This window comes from Corylus avellana, chromosome 11, assembly GCF_965113065.1.
Source record: "Corylus avellana chromosome 11, dhCorAvel1.hap1.2, whole genome shotgun sequence".
NCBI lineage: Eukaryota > Viridiplantae > Streptophyta > Magnoliopsida > Fagales > Betulaceae > Corylus > Corylus avellana.
Window position 1 is genome coordinate 18,199,112 of NC_142500.1, and position 23,384 is coordinate 18,222,495.

At 35.1% G+C, this 23,384-nt stretch overlaps 2 protein-coding genes across 3 annotated transcripts; both read left to right on the plus strand.

Moving 5' to 3' along the window:
* The first annotated feature begins 5,106 nt into the window (after positions 1-5,106).
* SGT (UDP-Glycosyltransferase superfamily protein) lies at positions 5,107-16,610 on the plus strand. Its single transcript, XM_059576018.2, has 14 exons — positions 5,107-5,595; positions 6,532-6,716; positions 6,800-7,042; positions 9,723-9,834; positions 11,151-11,321; positions 12,671-12,734; positions 12,903-12,960; positions 13,088-13,265; positions 13,874-14,004; positions 14,494-14,596; positions 14,908-14,984; positions 15,224-15,271; positions 15,365-15,514; positions 16,144-16,610. The coding sequence occupies exons 1-14, from the start codon at positions 5,427-5,429 to the stop codon at positions 16,309-16,311; spliced, it is 1,857 nt and encodes a 618-aa protein (XP_059432001.1). The 5' UTR covers positions 5,107-5,426; the 3' UTR covers positions 16,312-16,610.
* A 96-nt stretch (positions 16,611-16,706) lies between these two features.
* On the plus strand, positions 16,707-20,764 carry LATE (C2H2-like zinc finger protein). Of its 2 annotated transcripts, none has more exons than XM_059576019.2 (2): positions 16,707-16,881; positions 19,971-20,764. In XM_059576019.2, the coding sequence occupies exon 2, from the start codon at positions 19,973-19,975 to the stop codon at positions 20,525-20,527; it is 555 nt and encodes a 184-aa protein (XP_059432002.2). In that variant the 5' UTR covers positions 16,707-16,881; positions 19,971-19,972; the 3' UTR covers positions 20,528-20,764. The 2 variants fall into 2 exon arrangements, with proteins under 2 accessions (XP_059432002.2, XP_059432003.2); XM_059576020.2 differs by lacking the exon at positions 16,707-16,881 and adding an exon at positions 19,668-19,835.
* The last annotated feature ends 2,620 nt before the right edge of the window (positions 20,765-23,384 follow it).

Below are 23,384 nucleotides of genomic sequence, written 5' to 3' on the forward strand. Positions count from 1 at the left end.
ATATTTCTGCAATTTACATCTATTGCTCCATATGTTTCTGATAAACCTTGTTTTTCTGAAGACTGTTAAAGGAGTAAGAGTCAGTTTTTCTCATGTTCGAAATTGTGCACTTTTTGCCCCCATTAGGTTTAGATTTTTGTTATGTGTTTGGGAATTTGGAGCAAACATTTTGCTTGGAAGATAGGTTGTGTCAGTTCTATCCACTTGACCAACTCGTTAGTTGAACCTAGCTCCTAAAAATTCCAACATTTTCAAAAAAAAAAAAAAAAAAAAAAAAAAAAAGGGCATAAAATAAGTTCAAATGACTTAGTTTTGCTTCTGTCTGTCCCTAAAGAAAGAATCAGTGATCAAATCATTGCGGAAATAGATGATTACTAAAGGACATGGTAAAAGCGAATGATTAGTCTCAGGGGGAGTGTATCGGATGAGGGAATCTAGGTCCTAACATTATAAGGTTTTACTGTGGCTTGAATCAGACTGTTTGTCGTTCCTTTACAAAATGTCTGCCTAGATTTACCTTTCATTGATGAAATCTTAGTTAATGGGAGTACTCACACACTACACCATCACATGAGATTTTTGATTATTGCCTACTTGACTGCATTCACAGACCAAGGTTGTGTCATGCATATGGTACATTTACGGTGTAAGTGTAGCTTGTTGATCACTCCGAATTGTTCAGATATTCATACGAGCATGCATGATCTATTGCTTATCTATACAAGTTTTCTTTGGTGTTTTGTTTTTTGTTTTTTTTAAAAAAAAAGAAAAAAAAAAAAAAGAAAAAGGAAAGCTTTTGGATATTCATTGTGCAATACATGAGTCATTGATGTGTTATCATGTGTGTTCATTTAACTTTTAAAGGGGGAGAAACATGCTTTGCATTTCCAGTTTCCTGTTGTTAATTGAGTCATACATTGAGGGGGAGTTTTGCTGATGTTTCTTTATAATCACGCATCATTTTTTTTCATGAGTTTTATTTATGTCTTCTTGTTCCACATATGCCTTGATGTATTTTGTGAAGTGTTTCAGGAAACATGAAGACCTTTTGTCATTCTGTGACAAAAAGGGGGAGTAAATATGGGGAGATGATGGGATTGGCTCTACATTTTGGTTTTGTCACTGAATTACCAAAGGGGGAGTTTGTTAGTTCTTGTGTTGGCTTAATTCAGTTCCAAAATGCATATGCTACTGTTCACGGCTCAAACACTGATATAGAATGCTCAGAATCCAATCTCCACCGTTCATAATGTAGATTCATGTGTTATGAACGTCCCTGCAAAATTTCAGCTCAATCGGACCACAAACGCCCATCGATCGGAGTTGTTGATGAAGACTGGACAGTCCGGGTCCGGACCTCCAGAAGCCGGGTCCGGACCCCATTTCCAGAAACTTGATTTTTCAAGCAGGGTCCGGACCTCAATTCCCCGGGTCCGGACCCCAGTTCCCGAAAGTGCATTTTATGAGGCATGTCCGGACCTCAGATCTGCAGGGTCCGGACCTGGCTGACTTATTAGGGTTATTTTCTATTTAAACACGATTTTGCTACATTTAGATGTACGATTTTTGGAGAGCAAAATCAGAGAGCTTAGAGAGAGATATTTTTCTAGCTTATTTGAGAAGGGATTAAATACGTGAAGCCAATCGGAGTTCCGGTGAAAGGAAATCGTATAGAAGAATTGTGCCAGATGTTCTGGAAATGGCTACTGCGGTAAAAGTCAAGTGGGTCGCTTGTCGTGTACAAGGAAGAGTAGATTGCAAAGGTTTTGTAATTCTTCTTGTATTCCTTATTCTTCTTATAGTGGATTGATTTCCTGGGTTTGGCTGCCCCGGAGAGGTTTTACATTTAGAGAGTTCTCTAAATGGTTTCCTCTTCGTAACCAAATATCTGTGTTCTTGATTTTCATTACATATCTGTATTTGGTTGATTATTGATTGTTAGGTCAGATCTTATTCCGCTTAATATTTGTGAATCACCTAGACATTTGACTAGGTGTCGTTTGGAGTCGTTTTAGAATTTTCATACCTGATACATTTTCCATTGATTTTAACCGAAAATACTAAATGTGGGCTAAATAAATAATGTCTAGTAACTTAAGGGATCAATTATTAATTTTTACAATTTCGAGTGTCACTCCGAAAAAGATAAGTATAATTTCCTGGTAATAAAATCAAATGGTGCCACTTTATAACCCATATGAAGGGTCTAGAAATTATAAGCTTGCAAACTTTATTAAGAAAAGTGTAAAATTAAAGACAAAAAGAAGTCTAAAGTAGTTTTCAATCGTCACTATCGACAGCAAAAAAATTCCAACTACTTATTCTTATTTTAAAGCATGCGCAACGGTTAATAATCTAATAATTCACATAAAGAAAGATTGCATCACGGACCACGGTTAATATTAATTCGTATAAAGAAAGAAAGATATGGATCCGTTTGTTAATTTCCATTTTTTGTTTTCTATTGTTAAAACCTTTTTATTTTTTTAAACTAAAATATTAATAAACAATGCAAACATATGATAAAATAATTCTATAAACACAAAAATAATTTTTATTTTTCTTTTGGGATAATTATCTTTTGCTCTCATGAACTACAGTACCTTGGCATTTTCTCTCATAAACTACCAACTATGACACCTGACCCCATCAAACTACCATCTTATGACAAAATGTCTCATTTTGTCAGTCAAATGAGTTAAAATTGACGGTCAACGGTCATGAGTAAGTCATGTGCTATTTTAATTTTTTTTTTTCTTTCACTTTTGCCCTCACTTCAGACCGAGAAAATGACGCTTATACCCTCCTAAACCCAAAAGAAAAAAATGGAAGAAAAAAATTGGAGTGAGGGCAAAAGTGGAAGAAAACAAATTTTTAAATGACAAATGACTTGCACATGACTGTTGACCGTCAATTTTTACCATTTTGACTGACGGAATGAGGCTTTTTGTCATAAAATAATAGTTTGATGGGGTCAGGTGTCATAATTGGTAGTTCATGAAGAACTACCAAGGCACTGTAATTCATGGGAGCAAAAGGTAATTACCCATTTTCTTTTTGTTACATCGTAACTTTAAAAAATAAAATAAAAAACAAACAATATTTTCCAAAGCAAATTAACATGTGCAAGTCACAAGAGTTGGCTCAAATGATACACATGAGTTGGAACAGTTGGATAAAACTAATTAGTGTGGGTTTCATTTCTAAATAAAAAGAGAGAGAATGATAAATTTTCTTTTAAATTAGGTTGGAGCAAATTTTTTAAATTTAATATATTAAATTGACATTTATTTTTAGAGGATATGAGAATTACTTGTTCTAAATACAAATATCAATTTGATAGATTAAATCCGAGGAATTTATTCTAATTCAATTTGAAGAACAAATTATACGAGAAATAATGAGTAATAGAAATGAAAAGTGAATTGTCTGTTGGTTTTATTCTCGTTACATATCAAATAAAAATCTTATATTATAAACGAATTAGAGCTATTTTTGTTTTATGTTCTCAAAACAAAAATATTAACTAACAACTCAAAATATGAAATATTCAAAACTATTTACATATTTATGTTATGTTAGGATTATTTTTCAAAAACAAAAAAAATCTCCCAAATTAATAAATATATCAGGAGTTTGATATTATCTTTAGCTTAGACAATGCGTATTACATAATTATAAAAGGTTCAACAAATTTTATTAGCAAGAATTTTATATATATATATATATATATATATATATATATATATATATATATATATATATATATATATTGCACGAGACAAGAATTGTAGATTAATATGACGATTGATTATCCAATCATATAATAAATTATGTTTTTTTTTTTTAAAAAAAAAAATCAAATTTAGTCCCTAAATTTTTATGCAATTTTAATTTAGTTTTTAAGCTTTCTGGGTTATTAGATTTTTATCTAGTTTAAAATATGCCCCACCATCAACATACCGGCCAATTATTATTATTTTTTTTAATTTTTAATTTTTTGTTTATGAAGGATTACGAGCATAAAACTCTTATATCACAAAGCAAAAACTCCAAGAAAATAATAACCGAAGCTAAGAAAATAATATGAAAGTTATAAGTTATAGATACATATAATAATCTGACATTCAAGACTACCTATCTATGACATCAATATCCGCTAACTCATGATTAATCTTCAGTTGTAACAACAGACTCAATTCAATGCATAGGTAGTTTATATTCCTCTGCCTTGGGAGCATAAAATTTCATGCCGAAACTCATCCTTCTTAACTCGATAACAGAATTGGTGGAGGCGAAGCAATAACCGCGCATGTGGAGCACGCATAGGAGAGTAAAGCTCCTACGTCGGCGCGTGGTGGTAGTGTTGAGACGAGGAGGGCGGCGACAAGTGACGGAGAGGCTGGAGAAGGCGGGGGAGGGGTGCGTCATTGGCTTAGCAAGCCTGAAAAGAACAGATCTAGTTTAGATTATACCGAATCTAAAACCCCCAAGGCGACCAGAACAAAAGAAAATGCGACGACCAAATGAGGTGGTGAGTCGATAGAGAGGAGGGGGTGGTGTGGTTGCTGCTGAAGCCGGTGATGGGGACCAAAAAATGAGACAAAACAAAAAAAATAAGTGTATAAGAGCAAAAGAAGGGGGAGGGGGAGGGAAGGGGGATGAGGTAGGGGGAGGGAGGAGTCCCTAAAGGAACTCACCGGAAAGGAAAAACTAGAGAGAAGTCAAAGGTTCTCTCTGTAGGGCACCGTCCAATTAATTAACGGTATGCTATATCAAACTAATAAATTAATGTTATGCGGCTATTGTTTGACACATCATGTGTTAATTGTACACAACAAAGAAACAAAATTACTTTAAGCTATAAATATATCCTAAAAAAAAAAATTTAAAATAGTTAATCTTAAAAATTCATAAATTAAATTAAAATCTCGCATAAAAATATGAGGACTAATTTTATTTTATATTTCCTTTGTTTTACCGAACAAAAACCCCATTAAATCTCACCGGAATACAACGCATGCGTTTAATCTCAAACCAGCTCCGAACAACTACCCGAACCGCTTTAACAGTTGGATTGTTTTCTTCTTCACGAGGTTTCGAGTCTCACGCGCGCGGTTGCGTACGTGTCCGGTACTCAAATAACAGCACCGTTACGGACACGTACACCGTTTAACCCTCTCTTGTCGAACGCGCGCTCTCTCTCTCTCTCGCAGCCTCTTGTTCCGGAAAACAGAGAATAAGATTCTCCTTCTGAGTAATCGCTCCGAGTTGTAGGTATTCGCGTGTCCAAACACGCTTTCTGGTCTTAGCTCTTCTATCAAGTAAGGTATTTCTGTGATCACGAAAAAAAAGAGTAAGGTATTTCTGCGGATCTGGATCGGGACCAGAGGGGCCGGGTCGGGCGGGGGAGCTCGTCGGAGTCGATGGCGGAGTCGCCGGAGAACCGTCGGTGCCATTCCGAGAGTTCCGGAGAGGTTTCGGTGAGGATCGAGCACGAGATTGGTGGTGGAAGCGGCAGCGATAGCAAAGAGGTGGAGAGCAAAGAGGTCACCAATGGTGGTTCGTTGAACACCGGTCGCAGTGACTCTCCAGGTCTGTGAATTTCTCTTCAGTTGAGCTCGTGTTTGGTTGCCAAGAAACGCGAAACTGAATGAAAATTTTGTTCCGAGTTTCATTTCCTTTTTTTATTTTTTATTTTATTTTTAATGCCTATAAAGTTGTGGGGAAAAGAAAGGAGAATCGGAGATTAGAATAACTACTGGAATTAGAACGCAAACTTGTTTGAGTGTTTTCTAAGAAATGGAATTCTAATTTAATTTCGTTTTTTAAGTGTAATTCCTTGGTTGCATTGCTGTCTGAGAACTTTTGGACTAGCGTTGAATTGCATATTGAGGCATAGAGCAATTTTCATGTGAAATTTCTGTTGAGGGGTCGGCTCGCAATCCTGTTGCTACTGGTGTTTATGTATCTTTTGTTTAGTTTTCTTTGTATTGTTTCAAGTTGCAACCATCGTTTTTTGAGATTATTTTGGACAAGGTTTAGGAACTGAGAAGTTGCGGGCAAATAACGCTTGGGTCAGGATCTCTGAAACTCTTACGGTATTTTAACATGTACAATTTGGTAATCCGCAAGTATCGCATTCAAATTAAATGGATGGAGTTTTTCTACATCAGCTTTCGCCATTTTCATCCTACAAGTAGTCAATTACCCGTTTGTCCCTTATTGGGTCTTTTTGTTCTAGTTTTGGAAACTGGGTTTTCTTTTCTGGTAAGGATTTGCGAGTGAGATTTGACCCTCATTGTTGATCTGGTCATTTTGTAATATATTGCACCGGGTCTCTTTTTGTTTGCTTCACCCTGCAACTTGGTTCACACGGTAAATCGGCTTGGTGGAATTGGTTCGGGCCGTTTGGTTCAAAACTTAAATATTTAAGAGAGAGAGAGAGAGAGTCTATTTGGTTCTTTTTACTTAATTCTTGTGCATGTATTGCTTTATATGAGTGATATATCTGAGATCTTTTTTGTTCAGGGGTTGCTAGCAAGAATTCTTCTGAAGTAAATACATCACCAGTTGAGATATCAGATGTTGACAAATTGGAATCATTGGGTCCGATCAAGTTGGAAAGATCAAAAACTGAGGGGAGAAGACAGAAGAATGTACTTGCTGAAGAGGCAGCACAAATTTTTGACGATACAATTTCTGTCCAGCAGAAGGTGAACTTTATGTCAGTTTGCCTCAAGCATGGTTTCCAGTATAGGGTTACCTGGGCGTTTTATTGATTTTTCAAACTGTGCAGCTAAAACTGTTAAACAGAATAGCTACTGTGAAAGATGATGGAACTGTAGAATTTGAAGTTCCAGTAGATGTTGAAGCACAAGCTCTTGGTGCTGGATCTGTTGGTGCTTATTGCGCTGCTGTGAATGATGAGCCTTTGGATGCAACAGACCTTCTGTACATACCGCCTTTGCAAATAGTAATTCTTATTGTTGGTACACGTGGAGATGTTCAACCCTTTATTGCAATTGGCAAACGATTGCAGGTTTTGAGACTTTTCTAATATTCACAAGCTTATTTCTTTTTATTCAAAGTATATGTGTGAATAATCTTTGAAGCTTTTGACTTTTGAGATTGACTGTGATTTTAATTTTGACATGTGATTGCATTTCAGCCACAAAAGTTTTACAGAATTTAACTAATGCGATTTAGGTTTGATCTCTGTAATTTTCTGTAGGCCATACAACCTTACTCAGTTATGTGCATGCCTTACTCATGTAATCAACCATAAAAAGACTTGTACAAAAGGTGAAAAATCTAAGCCCCGCATAAATTTGAGTGGAGAAACTTCGGAAACATAATCTTTGCCATGGGTATACAGGACGAGTCTTCTCTCAGTCCTCTTTTTGTCCTGTATAAAGGATGTCATATGTTTCTAACTTGTAATTACAAATATATCATATATTTCTTCAAAAAAAAAAAAAAAAAAGAAGAGAGAGAAAGAATGGTATACATTTATTTGCAGAGTCTGTTCATATTTTTCAAACGTGTGAACACAATATGATCACGATTTACATAATGATTCATAGAGCATTTTTTGTTTAAACATGTTACCCAACTGTTTCTCTGACGTTGTGCATTAAAGAATGTTGTTGATGATTTTAGTTCAAGGCCCTTCATTAAATGTAATAGAGTTGATGGGTCATTTTTTTTCTTTATTTATTTTAATAGTTAATAATATAGAAATGACAACACCCTAGTAGGCCAGTGTCAAGGATGCATTGCTGCATATGATAGCTTCTCCCAAGGAAGGTCAATCTAGGTCCTTAATGGATGAGTGTCAAGAAAAAAGTAAAAGAAAAAGAAGAATGGATATTGGTGAACTGAGAGCCTTATATATGAAGATCTAAGGAGCGCCAATTGAAGCGTCTAATTGTCTGAGATAAGGAGCTTCTTTCACTTGCCTTTAGTTTGGACTTGTAATCAAGTGCTGATAGGGAATTTTTTTTTCTTGGAACTAGGTAATCTATTCAAAAGAGGAAAGTTGCATTTTTTGAAAAAAATACAAAAACTTGGTGGCCATTGGATTAGAGATGTTGTGTGTGGACAATGGAGGGCAGACACAGAATACAATGTAATGAGGACGAACAAGGGCTGACTTACATGGCAACGTACAGGTCACAGAGATGTAGATTATGCTTAAAAGAATGTAGGAACCATTTTAGTTGACTAGTTTAATTAATCAATTTCTGTTCTTATTACTTTAAAACCTAAATTGGACATTGAGGAGTAAAATATGGCAGCTCATGGTTTGATTGGTTGCTAATTGTATGAAGTAGTTCCCTAATGCGGTAGAGTATTAAGTAAAACTAGAAAAAACTTGAAAAAGGTCAGAGTACTTGATCGTAAAAAAAAAATAATGTGAATATTTCAAAATTAAACATACTAGTGGAGAACTTTTGCACTTCATGGGATTCACTATATGATTTTATTTAGAAACTATTTTATTTAACTTTTTGTCTATCAATAGTACAAATCCTAATCCAACCTGTTATATCAAACCAGACATCATACTTTGCTGTTCAGTGCACCTCAACTGCTATCATAATTTAGAAAAGGAATCTTGAAACCACCAATTGCTTAAAGCTGATACCTCTTGGGCTTACTTCATCTCATTAGACCAAGGGTTCTTGGACCTACAGTTTGCTAGGCCCCCATATGATGGACAGAGCAAAAGTTGAAGGCATATTTTCTTTAATTAAAAAGATCCATCATGCAATATGGTAGGCCTTATTTATTACGAAAATTAAATAAAATTTGTCCTGAATTAGCTGTTTTTTTTTTTTTTTTGTATTTGATCATAACTAAAATAATGGTGAGCATTTCGCATGATACTTTGCAGTTTAGTTTATTTTATTTTTATTTTTTTGGAGTAAAACTTTTGAGCTTCTTCTACTTCAAACAAAAACAGTTCAATTTAATGCATATCCTATTTGCTGATGTATATATATATATATATTTTCTTCTAATTCTAGGAACATTCGAATCCTTAAAATTGTGATTGAGGGAAGGCTTGAGCCTTCTGCTCTTTGAATCACTTAGATTGATTGGATACATAAAAAGATATATGACACCGAATTTCCCTGAACTGGTAGATCTAAGATCTGGAAAGCCTGGATGTTGATGTTTCAGATACTCTGTGGGCTGGTACAATAGTTGTTTTTACTTGATTAGTAAGATCTCACTATCTTGTTTGAGCTAATAAGCTTCTGGAAAAACGTAGAGTGCTTAGTTGCCCTACAGTCAAGGCCAGTTTCCTTTCTGCTCTTCTTCTGCATTTGGCAGCTTTACTAAATTGTGAATCATTTCTACAAAAAAGTTTCATTCTTTCTTATTTATTTGTTTTTTTTTGCTTGTATTAATGTTGGATATCTTTCAGTGGTATTTAGATCTGAGAAGATTTTGTTAGTATGATTAATTGATACTTCATAAACAATGGTGATACCTTTGCGTTTGGTTAGATGAGTCTAACTTATTTTAGAAGCACTTTAAATGTTGATTTCTGATTATTGCTTATCAAGGATACGAAGATTATGTGAATTAAATTTGATGTTTGATTTTATATGTCCATATTTATCTGTATATTTATATTTATTTCAGTATGGGCCATTCAAGATATTGCTGAGGGTAATTTGAGTGTATTTACAAGAATATTTTGCATGCAGGACTATGGCCATCGTGTTAGACTAGCAACTCATTCAAATTTCAAAGAATTTGTCTTGACTGCTGGGTTGGAGTTTTACCCTCTAGGCGGAGATCCAAAAGTTCTTGCTGGTTGTATGTATCTCAATGCACCATTTATGTTCTGGTCTTATGTTGACTCTATGCAGTCTTGTCAAAGTAGTTACATATCTCTTATGTGTGATTGAGAAGCACTGGTTGGGAAATGACTTTCACTGACTGCTTGATGCATAAATTGCTTCAATGATATGCCTTTGTGTCATATCTGAGGGATGCTCTTATGATGCTTTCAAGTTTGTATACCATTGCTCCTTTTGAAATATGATACACATTGAGCTTTTCTGTTACTTTTTATGCTCATTGAGAGTATTTCACTATAAATTAGCAGAATATATAAACTAATATGACATATGTGTATGTTAATGACAACACGCACACACACACACACATAAAAACTATTGGAAATTAATGGCTCAGTTTAAAGGCTACGCTTGGGCACTGCACAAAGCAGTGCTGATACTTTTTGGGGGAACATTTGAATTGTTTTTGTAGAGATGGAATACTAACAGTTTCACCTCTTGGACTTATTCTGGGTGTGAAATGGTGTTTGATCCTAGTTCCCTGGCAACTTAATTTTGGTAGGTGAATATCTAAATGTTTTTCTTTAATTACTTGTCTCTAGTTTGCACATGACTTTCTTAACGTTGAAGTGATAATTTTTTTGATCAATCATAATGGATTGAACAAAAGAAGAAAAGAGGGCAAAGCTGAAGCACATGGGTTGCATGGTACAGACGAAAGAAAATCAAGCTCAATGAAATACAATCTTAAGTCTCTTGGAAGTCTGATCTCAGCTTAAATAAACAATAAATTGCTTAAATTTTTCATGCGTTCTATTTTAAGATTTTTTTTCTTTTGAGTTTTTTCCCTGCTATTCAAACAGATGTTATGTGAAGAAGCTCCTCTCACTTGAGTGCACACGCACACACATAGCATGAATGCATGCATATCTGTTATAATAAATTATATGCTTCTTAATTATTGTGTTTGTTGTTGTTGTTGTTATTATGATGATTTTATTATTATTATTATTATTTTTTTTTTTATGAATAATAATTTATTGAAGAAGAAGAAAAGCTCGCATACATGAAAAGTATGCAAGAGAAGCGACCACCCTATTGGTGTCAAAAATTTAAAAAGTTCACAAAATCCACAGAATTTGAGGAGGAGAAATTAGGAACAAAAGTAACAGCCCACTCTAAAAGGGTGCTCAGGAAAGAAGCTTTTAATTGGACTGCATTATGATTATGATGATGATGACAATGTTTCATTTGTTTTTTTTTTTTTTTTTACTTTGGAACTCCAAAGAAGAATGTTGACTCTACTAATTCCAAATTTCTTTTTCCAAACAGTTATGGTAAAAAATAAAGGCTTCTTGCCGTCGGGGCCTTCTGAAATACCTGCTCAACGAAATCAAATGAAAGAAATTATATATTCATTACTTCCAGCTTGCAAAGAGCCTGATATTGATTCTGGTATCCCCTTTAAAGCGGATGCAATCATTGCCAATCCACCAGCATATGGTTAGAACTTGTCACTGTTGTATTTGTACTTTTTCAAGTATGATGAACATTCTTTTTTTCCTTTCCTATGTTTCTTTGAAAAAGAAATTTTAATGGGAGGAGAATGTACAGGTAAAAAGGGTGCAAACAAGAGGTTATAAACAACTTTGGCAAGAAAGTGAATAAATAATTCTGATTGTGTAGTGCTTAGTTGGTTGTAAACATTGGGTATGTTTGTTAATGTGCTTTGGGGAGTGTTTTTTGTGTTTTTGTTTGAAAAGTGTTTTGTGTGACATAAAGTAGTAGTAGTTGTTTTTTTTTTTTTTTTTTTTTTTCTTGTTTTTTTGTTTTTGTTTTTTTGTTTTTGTTTTTTGTTTTTGTGTGTGTGTGTGTGTGTGTGTGTGTTTTTAGGAGTGTTTTGTGTTTCAGGTTATTTGTTAATATTATTTGTTTTGATAACAAAAGACAAAACGCCGAGAACAAAATTTTTAACAAACATAGCCAATATTCTCTTAGGAAGGCAAGGACTAACTAGTGTTTCCTCGATATATGAACAAGATTACCATGGAAGAGTTGGTGAACATTGTTCTGACTCATAGCTCTAAGATGACTATCATGAATGAACCTAACAAAAAAGGAAAAAAAGAAAGAAAAAAGATGACTATCATGAATGAGCCAGCTTCAACACCACCTAGACTCTTAATCATCGACAGATTTGCACTGACCTCAACATAAAAGGATGAACCTGGTCTGTCTATTTGTACGCATTCACTTAACTCACTCCTAACCTCCCTAGACATTGCAAAGAACACATAATTAAAACTGCCAGGTAAGGGCTGTTCAAGGGAACAAGAAAGGAGTTTGATAAAAAAGAGTTTGGAAATGTCTCGCTTAGTTAACAAACATCGAGTTTGGAGTCGGGGCAGCATGGGTACGAGCCTATTGAAGTGAAGTTTGGAATCATTTTGGTTTTCTATCTTCAGATTACCAAATTGGAGAGTCACCAATGCCTTTTAGCGATTCGACGTGCCCCCCTAAGCTAGACGCTTCACCTACCTGACCTCAGAGGGAATATAATGAGTCGCCCTAGGGTCTTACTACGAGTCTGAATTGCTCTGTAGGATAGTAGGGCAAATGAATTCTGATTGTGCAGTGCTTAATTGGTTGTAAATATTGTGGATTTTGAAACATAATTGTAGACCATGTTGGTTTTGCAAAAGTTAAGCTAAACCTTGTATTATTCACCATTGGACAGAATTCATTGTGGTGCCACCTGATTGTATTCTTACTTTCTTTCCACACTTTATTCAACTTAAGCTTATATTTCCTTGTTTTATATTCTCCTAGTAACCTGCACAATACTTCTATAGGGCATACCCATGTGGCAGAGGCACTAAAAGTTCCGATTCATATATTTTTCACGATGCCATGGACGTAAGTCTTGTCTGGCTAATGGAATCTTACTAAGTTATGTATTGCTTTTAACTGTTCTCTATTTTGTAGTACATATTTTCTTCATGTATATTACTGGTCACATTGTATTATATGGCTTAACGGAAAATTTTGAACTGCATTGTATATGTTTTACTATTTTCATACCAGGCCAACTAGTGAATTTCCTCATCCTTTGTCCCGTGTGAAGCAACAAGCTGGATATAGGGTGAGTCTATTGATTTCTTTCCTTTTGTTGTCATTACTTCCTCCCTAATTTGTACTGTTGCTTCCCTCCCTTTTCCAGCGCTGTGGTAATTTCTAGTTAACTTTTGGCACCATGTTTTTTTTTTCAGCTGTCATATCAAATTGTTGATTCCTTGATTTGGCTTGGAATTCGGGACATGATCAATGATGTTAGGAAGAAAAAGCTGAAGCTTCGTCCTGTGACATATTTAAGTGGTTCACAGGGCTCTGATACTGATATCCCACATGGATATATATGGAGTCCTCACCTTGTTCCTAAACCAAAAGGTGGTTGCTTTTGATTTAATCATGTCTAATCATACTGCCAATCATATTTATATGGAATCAACCTGTTACAATTTCGGTTTGAAGCACTTAATTGGTTTATCCCTGATTCCCTGATAGTTGTAGCACCTTGTGGTTTTCAATCCTGTTGTTCTAGTGAACAACCGGAAAAAAGGAAGGGTGGCTTTCTATGTTTTAAGGAAAAATAAAAGAAGAGGATGAAGAAGAAAGATTTAAAAAATTGGTTTGGGTTGACTTGCGGTGTTGTAGAGGATGCTTGTCCTTTAGTCTGTCCTATGTGCTATTTGAATACTTTATTCTATTGTTGTTGCTCTCTCTTATTGCGCTCCAACAAACAAATTTTTTCCTGAAATGTAATCAAGAGTATTTCTACAAATCTGATATGCATGTTTTTTGACTCAAGCTTGTTCTTTTCTCTCTTTTTATTTATTTATTTATTTATTTTTAATGATTTATTTTTCCTTGTTTAAGTGTGACAGCATTTACTTTTCTTGAAACGACATATTGTGCATCATCCTTGTATAAACCAAAATGAATTTTTGATGCAATCATATGAATATCTGGATGTTATTTTGTTTGTTGTTTTGCAGATTGGGGACCTAAGGTTGATGTGGTGGGATTTTGCTTCCTTGATCTTGCATCGAATTATGAACCTCCTGAGTCGTTAGTAAAATGGCTTGAGGCTGGTGAAAAGCCTATTTATATTGGATTTGGTAGCCTTGTGAGTTTGACTTCTTATTACTCTCATTGATTTATATATATTCTCTCGCTATATTATTTTCTGTTAATTTATCTACTGAGCCTCTTTTGGCCATGATCTTTGAAGTAGAGGGATATTTGGATCTAGTCTTTAAAATTTGGTGATTGTAGTGAGTTCTTTACTGTTTAGCCAACCTGTTTCTTAACTTGGTACACAGATAACAAATCCTTTAGGGTTCAATCTTCATGGAAGTCTAAACAGTACTTGGTTAAATGTCGTAATTTTTTTTTTTCAATGGAGTCCTTAGTAAAATTTAAATGTTATACACGCAAGAGTGGATCCTTCTAAAGAAGGGTAAATGTTGTTAACTTGTCATGATATGTGAATTTTATCATGTTCCTGGCGTTCTGCCTCTGACTTCTTACTAAATTGTGTTTTATGTCTCTTCTCTTGGATAGAGTTTGATCTTCTTCTTTTTTTTTTTTTTTTTTTCCCTCTTTTTGATGCCAGCCTGTTCAAGAGCCAGAGAAAATGACCCAAATTATTGTGGACGCATTGCAAATGACTGAACAGAGGGGCATCATTAACAGAGGCTGGGGTGGCCTTGGGAACTGTAAGTTTAGTTTCAACTATAAAGCTGTATGTTTGTTATATGAGTAATGCTATAAACTACATTTTGTTTCCACAATTCTGACGTGACAATTCCAACAAACCCTTGGATCAGTTTTTTTTTTTTCTCTATTATTTTTTTATAAAAAAAATCCAATGGATGGTTGAGACTGCCACGTTAACATTATATGATAGTTGTGAAATTAAAATATGGTATATAGTATTACTCTTCTTATGTATTTATGGCCACTATCGCTATTGGATCACAAATTTTACGTTTGCTGGTTTACTTAGCCGAATTTTGTTTCTTTCCAGTGGCAAAACCAAACGAGTCCATATACTTATTGGACAACTGCCCTCATGACTGGCTATTCTTACAATGCAAGGCTGTGGTGAGACTTAAATTATAGTTTTGTCATTTTGAAATCTTTAATTTTCAGAAGCATCCTAAATATGACAATGACCCAAAATAACCTGGCCCAGACCAGATTTGCAATGCCAATTTTTGTCTAGGGCCATGCTCAGGCTTGGAAGATGTTGTCCCAGTCCCATATGCTTGTAGCTTGTTGTTTTCAATATTCTTCTTGTATGTGTTAGGAAATTTTTATCCATTTTTGCACATTGCTTTCAGGTGCATCATGGGGGTGCCGGAACAACAGCTGCTGGTCTTAAAGCTGCGGTAATGGCCTCATAGCTTGCTGCATTTAAGGTTGCTTTTGATTCCATTTATTGGCTTCAGCTTATTTTTTTCCATGTTGTTTTTGCCAAATAGTGCCCTACAACCATTGTACCTTTCTTCGGTGACCAACCTTTCTGGGGAGAGCGAGTACAAGACAGAGGAGTAGGTCCTGCACCCATTCCAGTTGAAGAGTTTTCCCTTAACAAGTTGGTTGATGCAATAAAGTTTATGCTAGATCCCAAGGTAATTCTGTAGTCCTTGAAAAGGTAGATACAGTTATCTACGTTTGCACTAAACTGCCTTGATTAAAAGAGAAGTCATATTCTATATGTAGAATTTGTTTTCGCTTGTAAAACTAAATGTAAGTGTCAGTTCTTTTCCTGCCTTCCTCTTTTACCTTCGGTTTAATTGATGGGGATTATGTAATAATACCCATACCTCTTAACAGCCTAGAGTACTTAAACTACCCGACTTCCCCAATGGGGCCCTAATAAGATACCAGTTTACCCCTGATTTGTTAGAGCATGTAATTTATCATCCACACCTGGTTTTACCCCTACATAAAGGTTCTAATGGATGTCTAGCTTTGACTTTCAATCAACATTTTAAACATGGTGACTGGATAGTGAATTTTAGCTTTTTGGCTGTAACTGTAGTTTACATGAGATGTAGAAGAAAAATTAGGCTTTGTTGTATGAACAAAATAGGAAAATCATTCAATATTTCAAGCTTGCCTATCCTGTCAACTTCAGTTACTCGGGAAGGGTAGTTAATTTATAGAATCTTTGTGGAACTCTTGAAAACGTTTATGGTCACTGGATTCTAGAGACTGCAAACTACCTCATGATGAGCTTACCTAAGAATCATTCCAGGTGAAAGAGCGTGCAGTTGAACTTGCAAAGGCCATGGAGAACGAGGATGGTGTGACTGGAGCGGTGAAAGCCTTTTTAAAGCATCTTCCTTCCAGAAAGCCAGAGCCAGAGCCAGAATCAGTGTCGCCAGGCTTTTTCTCTTTGAGTAAATGTTTTGGCTGTGCTTGAATCCTTGATGGTTGTTGTTTTTAACCCTTCCATGTATTTCTTGTCCAATTATTATATCCTGCGAGTGTAGATCTTAGAATGTCCTCAACAGTGCCTTCTCTGAAAAGAGGGGGGGAAAGGGAAAAGAAAGAAAGAAACTGCTTGGAAATCCTGTTCATAGAATCTCACTCCTACTTCCTGAATTGTAATTTTATTTATTTATTTCAGTCAATATCTATTCAGTTCAAGGAATCCCTTTTCCTTTCTCAAATTTTGTTTTCTTTTCACTCTGAAGATAAAATGTACTTTTTTCATGTTTATTTGATGGTGTTCACTGTTGAGCTTGCAGGCTCTTTAGGGATTCCTTCTTTTCTATACTTGTCCATGAATCGTCTCTCTTTTAGCTCCTTTAATACAATTTTGCATAATCAGGGGAAAACACACGGAGAAAAAGAAAAACTTTTTACATCTTTCAATCCCTCGGAATAATTTGTCTTTGTAGACATCAAATGCGGGGAAGAGTAGACACAACCAAATCAGAGAGTCATGCAATCATTGTACCACAACAGTGGTGTTAAGAAACTTTACAAGGTACGTGATTCATTTTTTTATCAGTTTAAGCTTTTGGAATAAAGTGGTAATTTAACATGATATCAAAGTTGAGGTTTGAAGTTTGAACCTTGACTCTGCAGTTCATTCTTTATTTCAGTTAAATATTTTACGTATTAAGTTTCACTTATTAAGAATAAGTTTGAGTCCATACGTGAAAAGTGGATGTTAAATTATTAATAAAATGATTAAATTCAGTGTTTCTTGTAAGTTTAAACGTTTGGGATAAAGTGGTGATTTGATAGATGGATTTGTGCTAGGAAGAGCAAAATTTTGATAGTAGCCATTAAACTCATAGCTAGGCACTTGAGTCCTTAGATGGAACCCTATTTATGGGCAAGTGTTTTTGATATTTTCAAAATCTGTCTTTGGTTGTTTTTCGTTGGATCTTCTATGTATTCACTAGGGAGTCCACCAAGTCTGAAATAATTGGGGTGGTCTTTTTTAATGAGTAATGCAAACAATTATATTTTTATCCAATCACTATTTTACTTTGTTGACATGACAATTTCAATATTTGAACGTTACTTTCTCTCCGCCGACGTGGTTTCTAACATTATTCTTTATATAACACATGTTCCCCTTAGAATTTGAGCAATCTGAAAGTTTGATTGCTGCCTTGGAAGCATTACTTAGTTTCTCATTTATTTTGGAAAGGAAAATGAAAGGAAAAGGGGAAAAAAGGATAATATCTGATTTTATAAGATGTGAAATGAATGAGCCTGTTAAAGAGAGAGAGAACATCTTTGGTTTCCTTTTTCTTTTGGTACAAGATAATGACCTTTTTAAATTAGATGTCCGATTGGTAAAAGAAGATGGGAGGCTCCAAGGGGTTTTGAATCCAAGCGCGGAGCTCGATTATTGACATATGCTTTAAAGCTCAAAGGTATTTTTTGACTGAAAAAGGGGATTTATTCTCAAGTATTTTAGGGCTCAAAAGTTCAATCAGGATGGAACATTTATGTGAGAAAAGTGAGAGGAAATGAGTGACTTGAGTTTATTGCTATTGTTTCAATATCATCGGAGTTATTTTTCTTCTGCCAAGCAAAACACATGAGCACGTGATCCATTAGCCAAACAAATGTACTTTCAAAAATCTTTTGAGATTGCGGTAAGGAGTTTAAAAAGTACTTTTAATACATGAAAAAACATGTTAAACAAAAAGTTTGGTCTGTTTGGTAAAAAACTCATAAAGTAAAAGGTTAAAACACACTTTTTCATTTATTATGCAATCCCGAACATGCTCTAAGCTTGGCTTCCTGTAAATTGAAACTCTTCAAATACACTTCTGGGTGAGAAATAATCACATATATTCTCCTTTGTTTCTCAACCATTTTGCGCAAAACTAGGGCTGGCAAAACAGGTACCTGGTAAATAAATAGGTACCTGCTTATCCTATGCATGTAACTATTTTTTATGACGCTTATATGAACCTTATTATAAAAAAAACATGCACAAGATAAATGGGCCGTAAATGAGTCATATCATGTACCTGTTTTGCTCCTTTTTTGGGAAGTATTTGAGGTGTTGTTTGATCGTTTAAACTTAACATTAGCCCTCTAACAAATGTGAGAGAGTTTTTATGGGGTTTATTTGCCCGAACAGATAGGTGGACAGCCCAAAATTTACTTGAGTAAATGAATTCTTTATTAGTTCTCTTACATTTATTTATTGTCTAAATTATTTGAACAACAAAAAACTCTATTCCTTATATTTACCATTGAAAAAATAAAAAAACAAAAAACAACAAACGGACAAGAAAATTGAGACAAAATAGTTGTGGTTACTCGGCGGTGATGATGATTGAAGAAGGAGATCTTTTTCAACATCTTTTGGGGTGCCACGTGCGAGGAAATGCATATTGAGTAGAACCAAAGCATTGGGTTCTCTTATTGGGGGGTGCATGCAAGGCATGGGTCAAAGGTGACAAATTGCATGGGATTGGCGGTGGAGAATAGAGGACGTGGACTAGTGGGTGTTTGCCCCATAATCATTTATACAAAAAAGCAGATGAATGCAGCAGAGGAGCCATTTGCTCTGAATCCTGCACAGGAGAGAGAGAGAGAGATAGAGAGAGAAACAGAGAGAGAGAGAAAGGTGAAAATTAAGGCAACCAACCAACACAAATTCCCAGACCAATTGTGGGGGACTGAGTTGAGCTTTTTAAGTCACCCAATCTGGAAGGATTGGCCATTGGAGATGACAGAGCTGATCAGATCATGTAAAGCTTTGACTCTTCTGACACTCTGACTTCCCTTGATTCTCACCTCCCTTCCTCTCCACTACCAATTGGCCACTTCATGGGCTTCTTAAATTTGAAGATAACCCCCAGGCGCTGTTGATTAAATGCTGTGGAAATTAGTCCAGACCTACCCCTCATGCCAACTGCAGGACAACCTAGTTGAATAGGACAACACCGTCTTTACACCAGTATGGGATTTTGATAACATAATCTGGGAAATGAAACTAGCAAAAACAGAGTAAAACCACTGCAAAAGGAAAAACCAAAGTGCAGCCAAAAGTGAATGAAACCGCTCGATTGTCAGGGAAGAAAGAGAGAGAAAGAGAGAGAGAGAGAGAGAGATTCCATTTCCCAATCCTAGCGGCTCTTTCCTACCAATCACTTTCGTTACATCAGCATGCAGAAATATCTTGGACGATACTTCTTCTCTCTCTCTCTCTCTTATCTCCTCTTACAGTAGGAAGCCCATACACCGCTGTGTGTGAAGCACTCTATTTAATGAATAAACCTAGAGACTCTTCACATTTTCCAACTCTTTGAGAACTTGGCTTCTGAACTCTCTTTTCTACTCTTTTTGATCAGATCAAACGCCAAAAAGCCCAAAAGTCACTACATTTTTTCATCATTCTCTTTCTTTTTCCTACTCTCTCCTCTGCACTCCTCTGCTCAAGCATTCCCTCTACTCTTTTTAAAGGTTTTCAATTCCCACATGTTTAACACAGCTAGGATACATATTTCTGTTTAGAAATTAATTTGCTTGTCTGGGTTCTGTTTGATTTTCAACATTTTTACTTATCTACTCACTTATTTACCTTTTTGGTTTTGACAGACATGGAAGATGAGGTAAAAGCAGCCCAAGTTAGAGCAACTAATCCAGAAAACACAACAACAACATCAAGAGTATTCCCTTGTTTATTTTGTGCAAGAAAGTTTTACAGTTCCCAAGCCTTGGGAGGCCATCAAAATGCTCACAAGAAGGAGAGAACAGCTGCAAGAAAGGCCAAACGTGCTGCAGAATATGCAGAAGGAAACTTCTCTTCACCTTTGCCACCACCTCCTCTGGTTTTTGCTCCAACTCATCACTTGGGCATGTTACATCCTTCCATGTATATAACTCCACACGCTGCCAATCTCCGATCTTTCCCCAGTCACCAACCGTCGGATCGTTTTGGATCCAATATTGGTGCAGCAGCCAGGTTTGAAAATTTAGTCTACTATGGTGGGAGTTATCCAGCCAACCAATACCACTTTGAAGAAGATGAGCTCTTGAAATGGCAGAGAAGCACACGATCATGCAATAACTTCAATGGACCTGTGATGAATGATGATCACAATCTTGATAACAAGGATAAGGATCAAAAGCTCGATCTTTCTCTCCATTTATAAATAGAACTTGAATTTAGCATTATGTTATATAACTGAGAGAACGTGACCGACAGTAAAAATTAGTCGTTATTTTTAATGTCACGTTCTTTCGGTTGCATGATAGTTGAATATACGAGTTTAATAATAAAAATGGAGGATATGGAATTGAAGAAGATGGGTAGGCTAGAGGGAGCAATGGCCATTTTTTTTTTTGGTTTTTTGTTCTTAGAGGGCTTAAACTACATGTTTTAGCGAACAATGAGGATTTATTTAGTCAATTTTGTGGATCAATTAAATTGTATTTCCATGACATCATTGTCTACATTCTACAAGTTTTTCTTACATACATCAATAAAAAAAAATTTGTTCTTGTTGGAAGCTTTTATCAACCTTAAATAAATAATACGAGTTTCTTTTATTGACACGGAATAAAATAATATAATATATATAAATATGCTTTTAGTGAACAAAACCGTAGTGATCAGAAAAGAATTGCTATGATTCGATGCATTGTACAGATCGCAGGGTGTCCGACAAAGTTTTTGGGACAATTATGCTTCATCCTCCTAACTAGGACCATTTTTTGATTTTAGCATTTAAAGTTTAAAAAGTAATATTCCACTTTTATTTTATTTTTTAAAAAAAAGTGGTCAAACCAATCCATGACAATTGTCCGTGGCCCTCCTTTTTTTTTTTAATTATTTTTAATTTTTATCATTTTTCTTATATATTTATATATTTTTTTTAATTAAAAGTGACACATTATCATTTTATTGAAACTAACGTGAGACTTAACGGTGGAGATCTTTATACTGGAGCTCTTTTTCTTTTATTTCTTTCTGTCATATCTTTATTAGCGGGCTGGTTACACCTACAACCAAAATGGAAACCTAGCGTTTCGTGGTTTAAAAATGCCGAATTTTGTCTCAATCATCATTTGTCACGATTATTCGGAGTAAGTTCCTTGGCTTGGACATGACATTTAGTCCATGTCGCTATTCCTGGATCCAGGGGTAATACGTTCAATGGAATAATTCTGAAAGTATTTTAACAGAATTTCACTCCAAGAATTAAATTATTGTTTTGACATATCTTAAGGACTTCTGAATTCATTTTGATACGACATGAAGTAATTTGTAATTTAGGTCAATCATATAGACTAATTTTGCATTTATCCAAAAAAAAAAAACTAAAAATATATCTCTTATAGTTTTTTCAACGGTTTATTGTAATAAATATGCAGTCAAGTCAATAAAATTGAATTAAAACAAAATTGTCTCTTTGTTTCATTTTATTTATATTTTATCGTAAAAATCAACCAACAATGTTCATCAGTGGACCAAATACGGGCCCATAAAGAAGTTATCAAAGAGGGCCCATTAAGAAGTTATCAAAGAGGCTAACTGCTGGTTCAAGCAGCCCAAGACCTTATGGACCTCACGATTTAGATCAGTTCAGTTTGGGCTTTTATATTTTTTTGTCTACTTTTGAAAGTCGGGTTGTTTCTTGGATCAACGCATTCGGAAAACTGACCCGACCCTTTCATTCTTTCCTCGCTATTTCTTAAAGAGAAACCCTAAAATACTACAAAAATATCTCACATTCATCCTACACATTTGACATGGCATGATCCAGCCAATCACGCCATGTCAACCTCAAATTTTTTTTTTAGCTTTTTTTTTTTAAGGAAAAAACACAAATCAAACCAGCGTGAGATTTTCTTTTCATTTCACCCTTCCAAATTTCTTCCATTCAAAATTGACCAATCGACAAATAGGCAACCGCATAAACTGTGGACTCGGCAATGTTCATGACCCAACATGCCACAAAGCTTAAGTTTGTTGGATTATTTCAATCACAATCAAATTTAATTGTTTAGTTGTTAGACATATAGCAGAACACAAAATTCTATGCTACTGGAGTAATCAGTACTGTACTGGAACTCGTATAATTGTACATGCCAAACATTCTATGGTACTAAAAAACACATTTTTTTTTTTTATTAACAAAACCCTATTTTGGTCAATACGAGCAAACATATATTGACTTGGTTTAAGGTACAAGACTAGACTTTGTCAAATCTTGATGTCTTTGAAGATGATTTGGATGAGTCGGTGCAAATCTATTGAGCGTAAATCTAGCAACTGAGAGCGCAAAAAAGTAAGCCCACCTTATGAGAACGCATAGAAAATGCTTGTTGGAGCTTCAATCTGTGTGGGACTTGAAGGGATATTGGACAACATACCACCCACTTCTGTTTTCCAACATAAACATAAAGACAATGAATTGTACTTGTGGCTCTACTATAGTGGGGTCAACTGTCTTCCTAATTTCACTGTGTTTTTGGAGTTCTTTTCTGCACCGATTTTGAGTCTTTCCCCAAGTTGATTTTGAAGTTTGTTATTTGACCGACTTAATGCCTTACTAAAGCAAGACTTTGCAACACGGCAAGGTGGAAAAAAATCTGTCATCTCGCTAATGTTTTCTCATTCTCACTTTATTGTGCTGTAAGACACTTAGAGAATAAGAAAGTTTTCATATGTTGATTTTCTCGGTCTCTTTTGTGTGAAAGAGAGATTTGAGTGTATTGAGACTATAAATTTTGAGTAGTTTTTTCCCTACTCTTTTGTAGTCCATCTGCAGTACTAGACTGATATGACAATGTTCATCAGCCATTTGATCAATCATATATATTGTTAAAAAAGAAACCCTCCAAGAGGTAATAGACACTGTTACATCAGTCTAGCGTTATCAGGTGTGATGAGGATGTAAAATGTAGCATTATTCTATTATATTTAGGCATATGCACATCTTTTTCAGTATATTAAATCAAATAATTTTTTTTTTCTCATTTAATTTATGATAAAACTTTCCTCTA